Source organism: Drosophila kikkawai, chromosome 4, assembly GCF_030179895.1.
Source record: "Drosophila kikkawai strain 14028-0561.14 chromosome 4, DkikHiC1v2, whole genome shotgun sequence".
Taxonomy (NCBI): domain Eukaryota; kingdom Metazoa; phylum Arthropoda; class Insecta; order Diptera; family Drosophilidae; genus Drosophila; species Drosophila kikkawai.
Genome location: NC_091732.1, coordinates 425,443 through 442,226, shown reverse-complemented (window position 1 = coordinate 442,226; position 16,784 = coordinate 425,443). Strand labels below are relative to the sequence as shown.

The following is a 16,784-nucleotide window of genomic DNA, read 5'->3' as shown; positions in this document are numbered from 1 at the left end:
CCATTAAGAGGTATTTTTGTTTGGAACTCTTCATATAATTCATGTTTGCCTTCAAATACATATCCATTGTATCCTTTTAAGGTATGCTCTTCTCTTACCTGTGTAAAATGGAGCTATTGCCTGCTGTTCCTGCATTGTATTCGTACTTATCTTCATGTCATGCATATTTATTGGAACTAATGGGGTTAACGAACTGCCGCCTATAAACCAATAAAAAGTTTAACAAAAACAAAAATGTGATACATTTTTTTCTAATAAATTTATATATAAAATAAATCAAAAAGAACAAAAAATGGCAATAAAAATATCGGTACTTACCAAGCGATGGTCCGATAGTTTGTGTATAGAGTGTTCCTTGACTTTGTGAAATGGTTGCAATACTATCGTAAAGCATTGACGTATCACTTCCCGATGGTCCATGCCCAGGGACCGCTCCTGGTAAAGAGGAGACCGCTCCTGGTAAAGAGCCTGAAGAAAATCCATTTGCTGCTTCATAGTAGGGTGCCGTGGCGCAATTTCCAGTTCCGGAACCTGTTGTTAGATTGCCCAACTCTGCTAGAAGCTTATGCTCATCCTTAATACACCATTTTCCAGACCAAATCTTAAAGGTAAAATAATTTCATTGAATTAATTTTAATTAATTAATTTTCTTCCCGCGAGAATGAAGTGGTATTCAAAAATGTAGTTAAGCCGAAGTCCATAATATAGGATTTAGCTCACAAAGCACTTTTTTATCCATTTTTATTAGCAATGCCTTGGTGGCCATTTCCGCTGAGTTACTTTTGTTATTTGCCTTCACCTCCAAAGCGGTGTAATACATCAATAATATTTCAAAATCAAATCCGTATGTTCGTAAGTTACTCTAGTTTTTTATATTATTTATTAAACAATATTTTATTTCAAGGAACCTACATTTGGATAAAGTTGGTCGCCGGTATAACCCATCCGCTGACGTTTCCCTTCATCTTCGGAATTGGTATTTATGTCGCGGTTTTCATCTAAAATGTAAATTTAATAAATATGCTATATTAAGAATATACCATTTATACTAAAACAAGAAAGGGAGCTTATTTTCGGCAAGCCGAAGTTTGTCTAACCTTACCGTTTGCAATAGAATCATGAAAAATCGATCCTCCTTGGTCAATTAAAAAAGGCTTCACAGGATATAAAACATGTATATTTATACATAGCATATATTTAAATGTTTTTATAAAACTTCAAAAATATTATTTTTAATTCGTAAACAAAAACTATAATAAAACATTACATTTACAGTTTTAGAGTTAGACTTTTACAGTTACAGTTTTACAGTTACAGTTTTGGAATTACAGTTACAATTTTACAGTTACAAATTTACGTTACCACCTTTAGATTTTTCTCAACATGTACGGCAGCTAAAATAATATGTCTCAAAGTAGATAATAATATACATTTAAAAACGGAAAAATTATATTTTTTTGTATAAAAAATATTCTATTATTAGTAAGGCAGCTAGCTATATGATATAATCGTCGTGGCATATATAGAACTGAGCTTAGTCAAAAGACTATCTGCAAAGATTCAGTTAGATAAATTCGCTTAGAATCGGACAGAGTGCCAGAATAACAAACGGACATGGTTAGATGGACTCGATTGTTTATGATCAGGACTCTATATACGAATAGGGTCGGAAATGACTCGTTCACTGCTTTGCACATTTCTGACTAAAATTATAACACCCTGCAAGGGTAGAAAAATACTATAACAAGAAGGGAATCTAACATCGGAATTTTTTAGTTTATATACACTTGCAGTTTGCTATTTAACCATTGGAAATTAACCTGTTTTGGTAAAATAAAAAATATTTCAACGGAAAAATTAAAAACGATTTGAATGTCCAAAAGCACCTTGATTCTCATATAAGTTGAATGCTATATTGTAATAAATATATACGGCTAGATCGTATTGCCACATTTGTGCTAATCACGAAAAAATATTTAAATATTATTATAGGGCGGAAACGACTCCTTCAATGCGTTGTAAACTATAAAACCGTAAAGGGTATATTAAGTATACTTTTGGTATTACTTAAGTTATTCATTTTCATAATGTGATGTCACGTTTTTGTCACGTGCCACTTAAGTGCATTTGTAAGTAAATAGCCAGCGGTGGTGAAAAAATAAATAATTTCAAGAAAGAAAGCTTTCCAAACCAGTAAGAAAAAAACATTATTTTATTATTTCAACAATAATAATTATAACGGAATAAAAACATAATAAATCAGTTTGCTTTTTGGGGGTTCCTAAATTTTGAATTTAATCATTTCGATGATAATGATCCACTTTCACTTTTTGATTTAGCCCATATGGGCATTCTCGGATACATTTGGCAAACAACCCTTGTATCTGCATTAATACTCTTTTCTTTTCAAGACAGCTTGTTTTTCATTTGAACAAATTGTCACAAAAACTGAACAGAAGTTAATTTCCAATGGGAATTTAGAGAAATTTCGATAAAAAGATGGCTTAAAGATGAGTACATTTTATACTACATAATATACAATCTATATATGTTTGGACATTTGTATATACCATATATAATCAAACAAAAACACATCACCACAGATTTGATTTATATATTTTTTTTAAATGACATTTTTAAAACCTCTTTAAAGTCACAGTTTAAGTTTTTTTATGATACATCTACAAATCGACTTAGTGACCTTAAACCTGGAATTCCCAAAAACCCTGACGTGTATTTGTATTCAGCGCGCCAAAATCTACTAAATCAATTCCGAGTTGTGTTGGAAGGCTGCTTTGATTATCCCAACCACTTATAATAGTTGTATAAGTCCTTTTATCCATTAAAATCAGGATTTATGTTATTCACATTCCGATAATCGATTTGCTTTTTGAAACATTAATATGGTCGTTATAATAGTTTGGTCAGATATGTAAATAGCTGTTACAGTCTCAAGTAGTATTCACAGTATATTGACAATAACAGACCAGTAAGAGACAACGAGAATTAAAAACTAACAATTCGAAAAATTACTTACCATGTGCCTCGATTCTTTTGCGTTTACAATTTGGATCTGGTGTTGCATTGTTATTGTTATTGTTGACACTGTTGTTGTTGTTGTTGTTGTGCGAATGATGAGCATGATGTTGAATCCCTAAAATTCCATTTATACTATATCCCGTGGTGGTGCGTTGTTCAGTCGTTGTCCCGTTTGCGCTATCATTAGGTATCGGTATTGAGATAATGGGAACTGGGACAGAGGAATCAGGAACGGAAATGGGAATGGGTATTGTAGAATTGGAGTTAGCACTACTATTACTAGTCCCGCAATTTGGATTAGCACTGTGATTATTAGGTGCCTGTGGAATTGGATCTCCACCATTTGTACCAGTGCTACTATCGAGACTCTCTGTGGTAATATTATGACTGAGATTCTGTGGCACATGATGCTGATTTTGGTGATGATGATGCACATGCTTGGCCTTTTCCGCTGCCTTATTGCGAACGATTCTATAAAAGTAAAATTTGTCATTTTAAATATAGAATATAAATATACAATTTAAAAAAAAATCGATTTTATATCATTCCAAAATTTTAACAGATTCGAGTGTGGGCTCTTGCACATGATTTTTCAATAGGCTGAACTCGGAAAGTCGCCTACTTAACTTAAAACTTAACGTTTACTAATATCCTCGATTTTTTTTAGCCAAACAATTTAATTGTACTTCAATATAAGCTTTAAAAAATTGTGAAAGTCTTTATTTATTTTATTTCTAGCCCAAATTAAAAAACAAACCCAAAAATTACTTAATTGAAGTCGGTCGATTATGTTACTTGAGTTACAACAATTGAATACTTAAATACACAAACTTCGGCTTCCTGATTTTAAGTTTTGGCCTTGTTTAATGTTGTTTGGTCTACCGGGTTTTTCTTAGTATCTCTTAACTGTAACCTGTTGACTTGTTTAAATCTACCCGAATGCTCGCACTGTTTTACCTCGTAAATATCTGAATTCTTAAATTTCAGCCTAGAATAACTCAAATGGGAATTAACATTTTTGAATGTTCAACCGCACCCAACACCGACGGCACCCGACACGTGCTGCCATTCAAAATCAATTCGATTCGTATTACCCTTACCACTCAGGAACTACAACCCTGCAAAGTTGACATGTGACCGATGATGATAGCGTAAGTCGTATAAGCCGCGGGGGTAATTCCCTAGTATAATACAGTCAAAACAAAAAAAAATCATAATAATGCGAAAATGTGCGCAATGTGTGATGTGATGGCACTTGGGTAATGATTAAGGCGATGAGCGGTGATTCAATCGAATCAAAATTTTGTGTGCAGAACTCTGATCTGCCCCGACCCCATTTGCCGCATTTTGGTATGTTATATGCAGGACAGGAGAAGCTCGAGAGATTCATGAGAGATTCAGAATAGAGTTTCCCCAGGAGACAAACACTTAATAAAGTGACTTTCACATAGCACTCAACCAATTTTAGTTTTATTATCCAGCCCCTTTTGTGCCTTCCAAATGTACATCTGTGCAGCGACGGCTTCTCCGCATATTCCAAACATATGTCTCGATTGTGTGCACTGTCCCTGTTCCACTATATGTATATATTTGTAGATCCCATTGCCAGAAAAGCTAAGCTAGTTAGCAGTTAGAATTGACAGCATTCGGTAGTATCGAGAGCGAAAACCTGTCAAATGTACTTACATCTCATCTACTCTACCTTTATCGTTCAATATACATATTGAAGCAAAGAAACTTGTTTTATTTCGGTACATCAAATTATACAAAGTTGTAAAATATTGCTTAAGCTGTCTTATTAGTTTCCCTTGTATTTTTCTTTATAATTATTTTCCCAAAAATTTTGTCTAGCTCGTTCACTAGTTTCTTCTAGCTTAAAATGCTTATGGAAAGATTATTTTTCCGCGGTAGCCATGAACAAAAATATCGAAATATCGATTCTGTACTCGGTATTTTACAAGTTATACAAAATATATAAACCGACACTTCATATTTGTATATATATGTACATATACTTTTTTTTGTAATATATCGAACTGTGCCAAATAAAAGGCTAAATTGAGCTCTAACTATCATTATAAGAAAAGGTAAAATTGGCTATTAAAAAATGTATTCTTAGTTTTCAGGTTGCCATATAATTTTCTCGGTTGTATTTATGTCGATTTCGAAATATAATTAAAAGTTTATAAATATGTTGATATATTAACATTAAAATTGAAAGAATATTAGTAATTAACGTCATATTTTTGTTTTTGTTTAGAAATATTTGATCCGAAAATTAAAGGTATGATTTTTTCTCTGTTTGCAACCATAAGGGCTGGCTTTGCTTTTCGTTGTTACTTATTTTTATTTTTATTTTTTTTTTTGGTTTAAGATTATTGTATCAACAATAAACGAATTAAAAAATAGAGAGAAGATAAGCAAGTCGTTGATTAACAATAATTTTTTTAGATTCTTGCACTTACTACTTCTCTGTACCGTTCGGTTGTCTTTTTGTCATTACTTGAATTGTAGTCGGTATAAACGTTTGGAAGTTTATTTTTAATATACAGGCCTGATCCGGTAATCGTAACATTTTTTGGATTATGTTTTGGGCGAAATCGTTTGATTTCGTTTTTAGCTGCTCCGGTTTTCGACAAACTGTTGCTATCGGAATGTTTCGTTTTCTCGTCGTTTCTTACTGCTCAAACACTTGATTTGTTTGAAGAACTGCTTTTTATATTTACAAATGCTTTTTTTCGAAGCCAGGAAAAAGCAAAAAATGCTGAAGTTAAGCAAATCTAGGCATCTAAGATCCTGCCACATTTTTCTGGTGGTCTCAATGAATTATTTGGTCAATTTTGGCCACTTAAGTAATTACATTAAATAGCATTATTTATAAACAACATTTTTGGTCCCACTTTAATTTATTAATGTATTCTTTTTTATTTTTTTAATTTTTAAAACTGTCTTTTCACACAGCGCATTTGTGAGGAACGGTTGGGATTGTTAAAAAAAGTGAAACTCGTGTTCCCACAGAGCTGCGTTAAAACGCATCCGCCATCCGAACAGCTGATCGATCAGTTGTGGCTCATGAAAACGTAAACAAAGACTGTCGAATTGGCAGTTGCAAATTTGAAATGGAGCATTTACCAACTATTTTGGCTGTTGTACAACAGCAAAATGCACAGATTGCGTCAGAATTTATCCGCACTAAATTTAAATGAATAAATGACAAGGAATTTTAGTTTTTCTAATGATTCTTCTCTAACAAAGAGCAAATTCCCCGAAGAGTGTCTATAGGTGGTATAGGCATCCAAAATCTTTAAAATAAGGTAGAGGCAGGCGGTTTATATTAAATAGTAACAATTGGGGACATATTGGGGCAAGAATATACAGAAAAAACGCCAACAACTATTTTGGGCATGCTTGTAGCTTTGGCGCCACATTTTAAATTCCATATCTCATTTGTTTCTCGCCAAGTGTATATACACTTTCGTAGTGATATTCAAATTTGCACTGTTAAGAAGAAGAAATCAGAGTTGCACTGAAGAACTTTCGCCTAACTATCGCCTAACAAACAAATAAGAAAAATCTTCTTGAACACGGTAAAAATTTGTTGGTTTTATAAATTTTTTATAAAATAACTGCATACCAGAATGATTTGGTGGTTGCGTGGAATAAACATCAATAGACCACTGAGTACTCTTTTTTTTCCTTTAGTAAATAAGATCTGATTTCATATTAAAAAAAGCCTTTTATTTTAATTCCGGCCAGACACAGGTGCACGTTCTTCAAATCGAAAAAATCTTTCGATTTCGAAAACCGTAGCACCCATTTCTGGTGTTCAAGAACGAAAACGACATTTTTTTCGTTTCACTGCGTTGCAAAACTCCTGACTGAAATTATAATACCCTGCAAGGGTAGAAATATAAAAAGATCCATCAAAGTAGCAGAATACAAAAGTACAAATAATACTAATACGAAAATGGAAACAGTACAATGTACAATGTTGCTTGCGATGAAAATTTTATTATCAAAGTTTTAAAAAAGCTTATTTAAAAAAAAATGGTTTTCTTCATTATTTTTATTAAAACTACAATTATAAGTATTGAAGTAATATTTAAAAAAAAGACCAAATATAAAAAAAAAACCCTATGGAAAACTTGAACCGTTCGCGAGATACCGTTGGAAATCAAAAATAAAATTGAAAAATAAATAAAATTATTAAATATAACTTCTATTAATGAAAAACTACATTATTGTGTATTGTGTTTTTGTTTTTTTAATCTAGTTTTAGTCATATTTTTTTACACGCGAACGGTACGCCATAACGTTAGAAAGCAAAACTAAAATCATAATTTTAGATGTTATTCTCAAAACAAAAAATAATTAAAATCTAAGAAAAACTAAATAATTTCTACATTGGGAATGGAACATCCCTTTTAGAATAGGAAAGAATCAGTTTCCATTGCTATTTCCAAATTTAATATTATAAGTTTTTTGGGAGCATCCTCTCGCCAGTTAAAGGTTCCCCAAAAATATTGGTCTAAAAGCGGAAATACATACATATAAATAACAGGCGGCAATGTGGGGCAGTGACAGTGTCGACAATGTCGACGGAACACACTGGTCACGTGGCTAGTGGGATTCTGATATTCAAACGATGTCGGTAATAAAGCCACTCTCCATGGTCCGGAAACTCGGAGTGGTCGTCGTTGTGGTCGTGTGTCAAGCATTGTGCCACAATTATGAACGCTAAAAACTACTTACGATATTTTTATTAGCTGAAAGGTTTCGCGTATTTCGGTAGAAATATGTACTTATGTACATACATATGTACATACATATAAAGACATGACAGTACGACGATGTTCTTCGTACGGAAGCGAAAGCCAAACTTAGCAGGATGACAATGACAGACACGAACGGACATGCGTACATCCGTCGAAATCTCTGTTTTATTGTACGTCGTAATTTCGATTTCTCTTTCCATAATTTTTTTTTAAAGTTCCTTAATTACGTCCCATTTTACTCTCCCCTATGTTAAATTATTATATTATCCTGCTACACGTTCTTTCTTATATAAAGCCACAACATTTTTCTTACCGATTTATTGAGGAAACACTGGGCACATTATCCTGAGAGCATATTGCCTCGGCCAATAACCGATCCCGAATTTCCCAAGCAAACATTGTTGGATTCTCGCGTTTATAATTCGCAATAGCATCCACAACGGGCGGTGTGGCAACTTTTGGCTTAGAACCGCCAATAACGCCGGCCTTAAAGCTACCAGTCTCATAATATCTGAAAAATATATTTATTAATAATGAAATTTAAGTGGGGTTTAAAGCGTTAAAAGCTCCCATTTTCATAATATCTGAAACAAGACATGAATCTCGTTTCGGCACGCCGAAGTTTTAATACCCTTGCAGTTTTCAATTAGATCATATTTTTTTTTTTACAGGTATACAGTTGCAGTTTTACGTTCACAGCTTTACATTTTTCTCTACTTCTGTTGATCATTCCTATGCAAACTACATATGTACATATATATGATAAAGTTGTCCGATGTTCATAAAATTTAAAACCGAAATACTGAAATAAAACAAAATGAAAAACAGCAATGTTATATTTATTTTTTTAACTTCCTGATCGTTCCTGTAGCAGCTACATACATACATATGTATATTCTGTAGTCTTCCAATTTTAAATCAGCTTTAAAACAGAGGAACTACATAGTTTGCATAGAAACAGACAGACGAACGGACGGACATAGCTTGATCGACTCGGCTAATGATGCTGATCAATTTGTTGAAGTAATGGCTTAAATACTTGTACTTACATACTATCTCATCGCACTTGTTTATGATGAGAATCATTTTTGTTATATTAATTTCTTTCAATGGCAGCTTTGTGATGTACTCATCCGATTTTCATAAAATGAAAAGGGATATTCTAAAATAATGAAAACTTTCTAAGACTCGAGGTGGATGACAACATGTTAAACAACGGCTAAGATATACTTTTTTCCGAATGTTCCTATGGCAGCTATGTCATATAGCTAGTTTCGACTTTAATCTGACTAAAATAATAATACGCCAGGATATAAAAAGCTGGTTGTATACAAAAAAAAAAAGAAAAAAAAATGTATCTTATGATGTGTACATGTATGTATATACATATACCTTATGTGTCAAATATATCTTATATATACAACTGCAAAAATAATACTAATAGAATGACAGAATTTTTTATTATCTAAAATCTATTATTTAAAGTCTACATGAAAACAACTTTGAATTAAATTAAAGATACATAAGTGATTGAATTGAGCTTTTTTTCTTCTTTATTATACTAAATTACCTCGATAGTATCTTGGACACACAGCCATGGCTCACACGTAACTGTCGTGATATGTCACAGGGACGGACACCGTTGTGAGCCAACTCCACAATTCTCTGCCGTACGACGTCGGGCAAGGGGCGACCGTTAACAAATACGCCACCCAATTGATTAACACCGCCGTGACCTGTTGATAAATAAATTAATACTTTATAAAACTCATTTTAAACAGTTTTACAATTATAAATTATTTGTACATAATTAAAAGAAAATAAAAACGTCTCATAGTCTAACTAAATTAAAAAAAAAAAACAACTCCGAACTCAACTTAGAAAATGTGCTAATATTCATTTTTTTCGTAATTTAAGGTTTAATATAATGATGAACACCTAACATATTTAATTGTGACAAATTTGTACATCGACCGGAGCCAAATTAAAAATAATAATAATCCTTCTTTTTAAAAGTGTCTCTCTGAAGGTCGTTTTACAAAATAAAACAATAGATTTATTTTTTTTATACATACAAGTATATTAATTAAAAACAAGAAAGGAAGCTAACTTCGGCACGCCGAAGTTTGTATACCCTTGCAGATATTATTTCATTACATTTTACCTATACTTATTATGTTGAGAGTTTGACAGTTACAGTTTTACATTCCCAGTTTTACATTTTCCCTACACCTACCGATCGGTTTATATGGCAGCTATATGATATAGTTGTCCGATTTTCATAAAATTTATACCAAAATTCTGAACTAATAAAATAAGCTTATATCTCAGAGTAGATAAAAATAGTTTGAAAAACAACGAAGTTATAATTTTTTTTCTATTAATTTCCTGCTCGTTCCTATGGCAGCTATATGATATAGTCGTCTGATTTTCATAAAATTTTTAACAAAATTCAGAAATAATATAAAATGGTCATATGTAAAAAATAGAGCACATATGTTGGAAAACAGCTAACTTATAATTTTTTTTCTAAAAATGTATCGAACATTTGTATGGCAGCTATATGATATAGTCGTCCGATCCGGCCCGTTCCGACAAATATAGCAGTGAGAGCATATAGAAGACTATATGCAAAGTTTCATTCAGATAGCTTTAAAACTGAGGGACTAGTTTGCGTAGAAACAGACAAACGGACAGACAGACAGACGGACAGACAGACAGACGGACAGACGGACAGACGGACATGGCTAGATCGACTCGGCTGTTGATGCTGATCAAGAATACATATACTTTATAGGGTCGGAAACGTCTCCTTCACTGTGTTGCAAACTTCTGACTGAAATTATAATACCCTGCAAGGGTATAACAACGAAGTAATAATTTTTTTTTATTGATTTCCCGATCGTTCCTATGACAGCTTTAGATATAGTCGTCCGATTTTCATAAAATGTATACCAAAATTCTGAAATATTAAAAAAAAATATATGCGCAGTTTCATTCAAATAGCTTTAAAACTGAGGGACTGGTTTGCGTAGAAAAGGACAGATGGATATGGCTAGATCGACTCGGCTGTTGATGCTGATCAACAATATATATACTTTCTAGGGTCGGAAAAGTCTCCTTCACTGCGTTGCAAACTTCTGACTGAAATTATAATACCCTGCAAGGGTATAAAAATGTTTTATAATAATCGGGGAAAACCCCGCACGAGGATTGATCTATTTTTATATTATTAGGATTTTATTTTGACAAATAACTACTATGCTTCTATAATTTGATCAGATTCATTCATATCTTGATATAATGATATTGTAGAGGTCTTCAAAACAGCGTAGGAGCTAGATAGTTACATTATCTGAAATAACATGATATCGTCACAGGAGCCTCGTTAATAAGTTTTTTGTTTAATGTAAAATATAGTAGTACCTTAGCCCTACTCACTCCCTTTCTGTACCAATTATAACTATATGCATAGCTGTCATAGAAACACTGGATTGAAACTTCTGACCAATAAGCCAAGCTAACTTCCTTTTTATTTATTTATTATATATATATTTTTTTTAGGTTGTGAGTTTACATTTAAAAATTTCTATATATCTTTCCATTTTTCTCAAGCCAATCCCATAATTAACGCACACAGACTTCTTAGCACCGCAAAGGCAAATTAATGAAATAATTGAGAATCCCACGGAGAAGTGACAGAATGTAAATGGGGTGGAAACACAAGTGCCTTTTGCCTTTGCCTTTTTCTCCGTCCTCTGCATCACTTCACACAGTATGTTTTTCATTTGGTATTTTAGTTTTTAAAACGCGGTGTATCTTTTTGTTTTAACTCGATTTTGGCGTTTGATGGTGGTGTATGAAAAAATCACAACAAAAATAATATGAAGTGTACCCCTTACTGCTTATACCCTTGCGGAATATTATATTTTCAGTGAGAACTTTGTTGTAAAGTATAAATAATCTTGATCAGCATCAACAGCAGAGTCGAGTTATCCGTTTCTCCGTAAGTTTGTTTCTCAGTTTTGCAGTGAAATTTTAGTTGCGCTGCTTTTACATTTCGATATTATTAAAATAATGTCAAGAATATATTGCAACATTAAAACACCTATCTATATATATACCTATATATATATACTTTCAAAATGTACACACTCTGAAAAGTTCAAGTCAACCGACGGCCATTTTTGAGGCGTTCCGACCATTTGTAAGTAGCTTTAGAACCTTGTTTTCCTAAAAATGTTTGTGAGTTCAGAAAATATTCTACAAGCTATTCGAAGTCTTCTGACCTAAATTGGCTACAACTTAATGGAATTTTTAATAAAGATTAAGCCAAACTAATAAAAAATTGTTATGTAAAGAATTACTATAAATTTTATTATTTACATATTATTATTTTTTTTCTTTTGTATCCGCAATTTGTAAAGACATTTTTTTGTCTATTTCTCTCTTTCACTTCAAAGGTACCATATTAGGTATATCAATGCTTATAACAATACATTTAAACGTTTTTACAGAGCCATAGTTTATATATTATTATATTTATACTTTAGGTCTCCTAATTTGATTCAGATATAAACCCTTAAGAAATACTTTTCAAAATAAATGTCTGGCTTTCCCCTGATGTTTTTATTTATTCCTGATAACTATTCCACATTCGCGACTCGGACAGAGTGTTACGTCTATTTACTGGCCTGATTTTAAATGACAACAAACAGCTGAATAGTTGGAACACACTTCCAAAAACTACTACAACCTCGAATTGTCCTACGCTCAGCAGGATATCAACTGCTGTATTGTAAAATTATGAACAAAAGACTATTGTTTGGTTTGGCATGCAAGGAATACAAGGGATAATGATATAGAAAACTCGACTGTCAATTTAATAAAGTATCCATTGACTTTTAATAATATAGATACAACTACAACGAGATGCTATGTGTATAGGTGTTGTCTTTGTTGTTCATTTAACATAACAAGGAAACTAGAGACGAAAAATAAATCAAAGAGAAGTTCAACAGGAAAGGAAGTTAACTTCGGCATGCCCTCTTGCAACTTCCAATGGGGTTATTGAAAATCGATCAATATTGACCAAAAGGAAAAAAATTGTATATATGTGAAATTTTTGAACAATTTACATATCGCTTTTATTATTCAATTTAAAGTTTATATGTATATTTAGCGATTGATCAAAAAAGCTATCTTCGACCAGCTAAAGTTGAAATTGGATCGTTATATAATATAATACATAATTATACATACATATATCTGTAAATTTACCGATTGTTCCTGTCATAGCTATATGATCCCAAATGTCGGTTCTGATTTAAATACTAATGCGAATAGAGAGAAGACTGCAAGTCTTGTATTCAGATATGTAGCTTAAAACTTAAGAAACTAATTTGCTTAGAGGCAGATAGACGGACCTTGCTAGATCAGCTATTGATTCTGATCAAGAATATATGTATGTATATACTTGGACTATGTATTTTATAAATAATTCAGTTATACAAATGCCAAAAAAGGGCGAAATGCAAACGGACAATTTCGTCACTACGTTTACAATATTTTGGTTACTTTTAATCAAATTTTTTGGTTACACGTGCACGTGTAACAAGGTAACAAGCCTAAGCAAAAAATATTGATATCTACTGGCGTCTTTTCTAGGGTCTTTACAAAATTTCGATTTGTGTGAAAGTGACTTAAATAATTATAGATTTTGGCTGTTAAGATGTGCTCAAAATATCAAGTGAAAACATTAAAAAGTGTTTGAGACCTATGTATGCATGTATGTACATACATACATGTCGAAAAGCGCAAGAGCAGGGAATATACATACATATAATGACTAACCCGATGCAAGTAAAATATTTAGGGATTTAAACATTTTATAAGTATACACTACTCTTAGATATAAAAATATTTAAAAAAAAAACTAAAAAATCGACCGTTTTGTAATCCTTTAAAAAGATGTATGGGTGTATGTATGTTATTTTTTTTATATTATTATTACATGTATAATATTCCATCATATTTTGGTTGTATCGATAGGCCGTAGATAAGTCCATTTTTTGAATCGTTTTAATATAAATTTACACTTTTATTTAAATGTAATAATTTTTTTAAATTTACTATCACAAAATCCAGAAATCTTGAGTTCACGCACACATCACTATATCTTTTTGGTTTTCATTTTGAGCACCGTTATTATTTAATTTATTTTATTTGAACATAATTTTTGTTGTATTTTTGTCGATCTCGGGTGTAAGCGTTAAATTGTAAGCGTGACCGCAAACCGCAAACCGTAACCGCAACCGATGATGTTGAGCCCGAACCTGTAATCGATGCCGAGATACGAGATACAAGCCGAAAGAAATCCTCTTGCAAACGTACGTTCTGATTGACGGCACGGCGATGTCCTAAAAAGCGCGAAGGGTTTTGATTTTCCGTTTCTGTCACAAACTTCTTTGCATAAAAGTAAACCGAGCCCCGAGCCTTATCGTTTCTATAACCTATTCTTGGCTTTTCATTTTTCTATTATTTTTTTCTTATTACAAAAATGAGTTTTCTCTTTCATTTTTCGTTCGTTCTGTTTGCCGTAAAATATTGCTAACCATTTTTTCCACACAGTTTGCTGTTTAGCCGCAAGAGATTCTGCGCATCGCCTTTACTTATTCTTATCTATGTTTTGGAGTACACGCGCGGGCGTTTCGTGGTCCTTGGTTTATTTTACGCTTCCCAACAACCAACACCAACCAGCGATCCGTAACGTCTCAAACCCCGTAACGCTTATGCCTATCATCTTACTAAGGAAACTCTGTGAATCGACCAATGAAGACAGAGACCCAAAAATTTCAGAGCGAAAAAAAGAGAGAGTCGATAACGGAGAATGTTAACTCTCTCCTTCTTCAGTGGATGCTTGTCTGGGTAACCAATCCATAGGCTCATGGATGCAACAGTGATGCCAAAGCCGATTCGTTTACTTTTTGTCTACACCAAGAAAATAAAGTTGAGAACTATGAAAATAGCTGCTTTATTTTCAGTGTACGTTTATTTTAATTTTTTATCAGCAATGAACGCATATAGTTCATAATTAATACATGAATATAAAATCAGTGACTCAAAACAAATTTTAATAATTTTGAAGCTAACCGAATTCCTAAATATATTTACATTCTTAAAAACAAAGCATCTCCAACTAAGAATCATATGAAGAAGCAAAAAAATAGTTCAAGAGAGTAAGTGAGAGAGAAATCTAAAAGGGGCGTTCACTTCGAGAATCCCGCCAATAGAAGACAAGAAATGCGGTCAGGCCGTTATATCTGCAACTCTGTAGCCAATCACAGCGCACGCACAGCACACACCTTTCCCTTTCTGTCTGCCACTTAAGTTCGCACATTCTTCGGCTCTTTCGGCATCCCTTTCCCACACACACACCCTGGAACTGGGAGTGTGAATTGATTGCTTACGTTATCTGCCTCGCACTTATCACGCGTCAATGTCTATCACTTACTTCACGCACTTTTTTTTAAATCCACACAGATAAAAATTTGTCGTTGGCGGAGTCTAAAGCCCTTATCCAGTAAATCTGAAGCACCTTATCCTGTAACTTACTGTAAAATTGTGGTGCGTGCGTATGGACAGTTAAAACTTTACCACAATAAATACAGCTGCGGTCAAAACAATGACACTAATGATATGTCTTTTTAACCAAATTAGAAATATCTAGTTCCGAGTGTACCTTTGTGCGCGATATCGCAGATTATGCAGCATAAAATAAATATTTCTTACATAAAAATTAAAAAAAAAATATTTTTCCTTGGACTTCATTCTGAGGGAATATTTTTAAGAAATTAAAACTTGCTGCCACTCTTTATTCTGGATTTATGGTATTTTCATACCCTTGCAGGGTATTATAATTTCAGTCAGAAGTTTGCAACGCAGTGAAGGAGACGTTTCCGATCCTATAAAGTATATATATTCTTGATCAGCATCAACAGCCGAGTCGATCTAGCCATGTCCGTCTGTCCATCCGTCCGTTTCTACGCAAACTAACTAGTCCCTCAGTTTTTAAGCTATCTGAATGACACTTTGCATATAGTGTTCTATATACTCTCACTGCTATATATGGCGGAACGGGTCGGATCATATAGCTGCCATACAAATGTTCGATAAATTTTTAGAAAAAAAATTATAACTTGGCTGTTTTTCAACGTATTTTCATCTACTTTGTGAAATGAGCTTTTTTTATTATTTTAGAATTTTGGTATAAATTTCATAAGAAACGGACAACTACGGAAGCGATCCGTAGATGTAGAGAAAATGTAAAGCTAGCAATGTAAAACTGTAACTGTCAAACTGTAAACATAATAAGTATGGGTAAAATGTTGTGAAACTCTGTTTAATGTCTGTTTTTATTTAGAATTCAACAACCAAGGAATAAAGTTAACAAGAAAGGAAGGTAACTTCGGCACGTCGAAGTTTGTATACCCTTGCAGATTGGTTTTGATATTTATATTATAAATTCTAATGCTGAAGACACACACAAAACAGAGTTTCATTATATTTGACCTATACTTATTATGACAGTTTGCCAGTTACCGTTTCATATTCCCAGCATTACATTTTCTCTACATTTACCGATCGTACCTATGGCAGCTATATGATATAGTCGTCCGATATTCATAAAATTTTTACCAAAATTCTGAAATAATATAAAATGGCCATATCCCATAAATGATGCAAAAATTTTGAAAAACAGTCAAGTTATAATTTTTTTTTCTAAAAATTTATCGAACATTTGTATGGCAGCTATATGATATAGTCGTCCGATCCGGCCCGTTCCGACATATATAGCAGTGAGAGTATATAAAGGACCATATGCAAAGTTTCATTCAGATAGCTTTAAAACTGAGGGACTAGTTTGCGTAGAAACGGACAGACGGACGGAAAGACGGACGGACAGACGGA

At 32.9% G+C, this 16,784-nt stretch overlaps 1 protein-coding gene across 1 annotated transcript in view; it reads right to left on the bottom strand.

Annotated features, from left to right (window-relative positions):
• The window catches only part of sv (paired box protein shaven), a 30,351-nt gene that overhangs the window by 3,350 nt on the left and 10,217 nt on the right, over window positions 1-16,784 (bottom strand). Inside the window, exons 5-10 of the mRNA XM_041776649.2 lie at window positions 9,385-9,550; window positions 8,128-8,325; window positions 3,038-3,510; window positions 913-998; window positions 319-601; window positions 99-200 (exon numbers count right to left, since the gene is read on the bottom strand). Of these exons, the coding sequence (XP_041632583.1) occupies window positions 99-200; window positions 319-601; window positions 913-998; window positions 3,038-3,510; window positions 8,128-8,325; window positions 9,385-9,550 (1,308 nt within the window). The remainder of the gene's footprint in view (window positions 1-98; window positions 201-318; window positions 602-912; window positions 999-3,037; window positions 3,511-8,127; window positions 8,326-9,384; window positions 9,551-16,784) is intronic.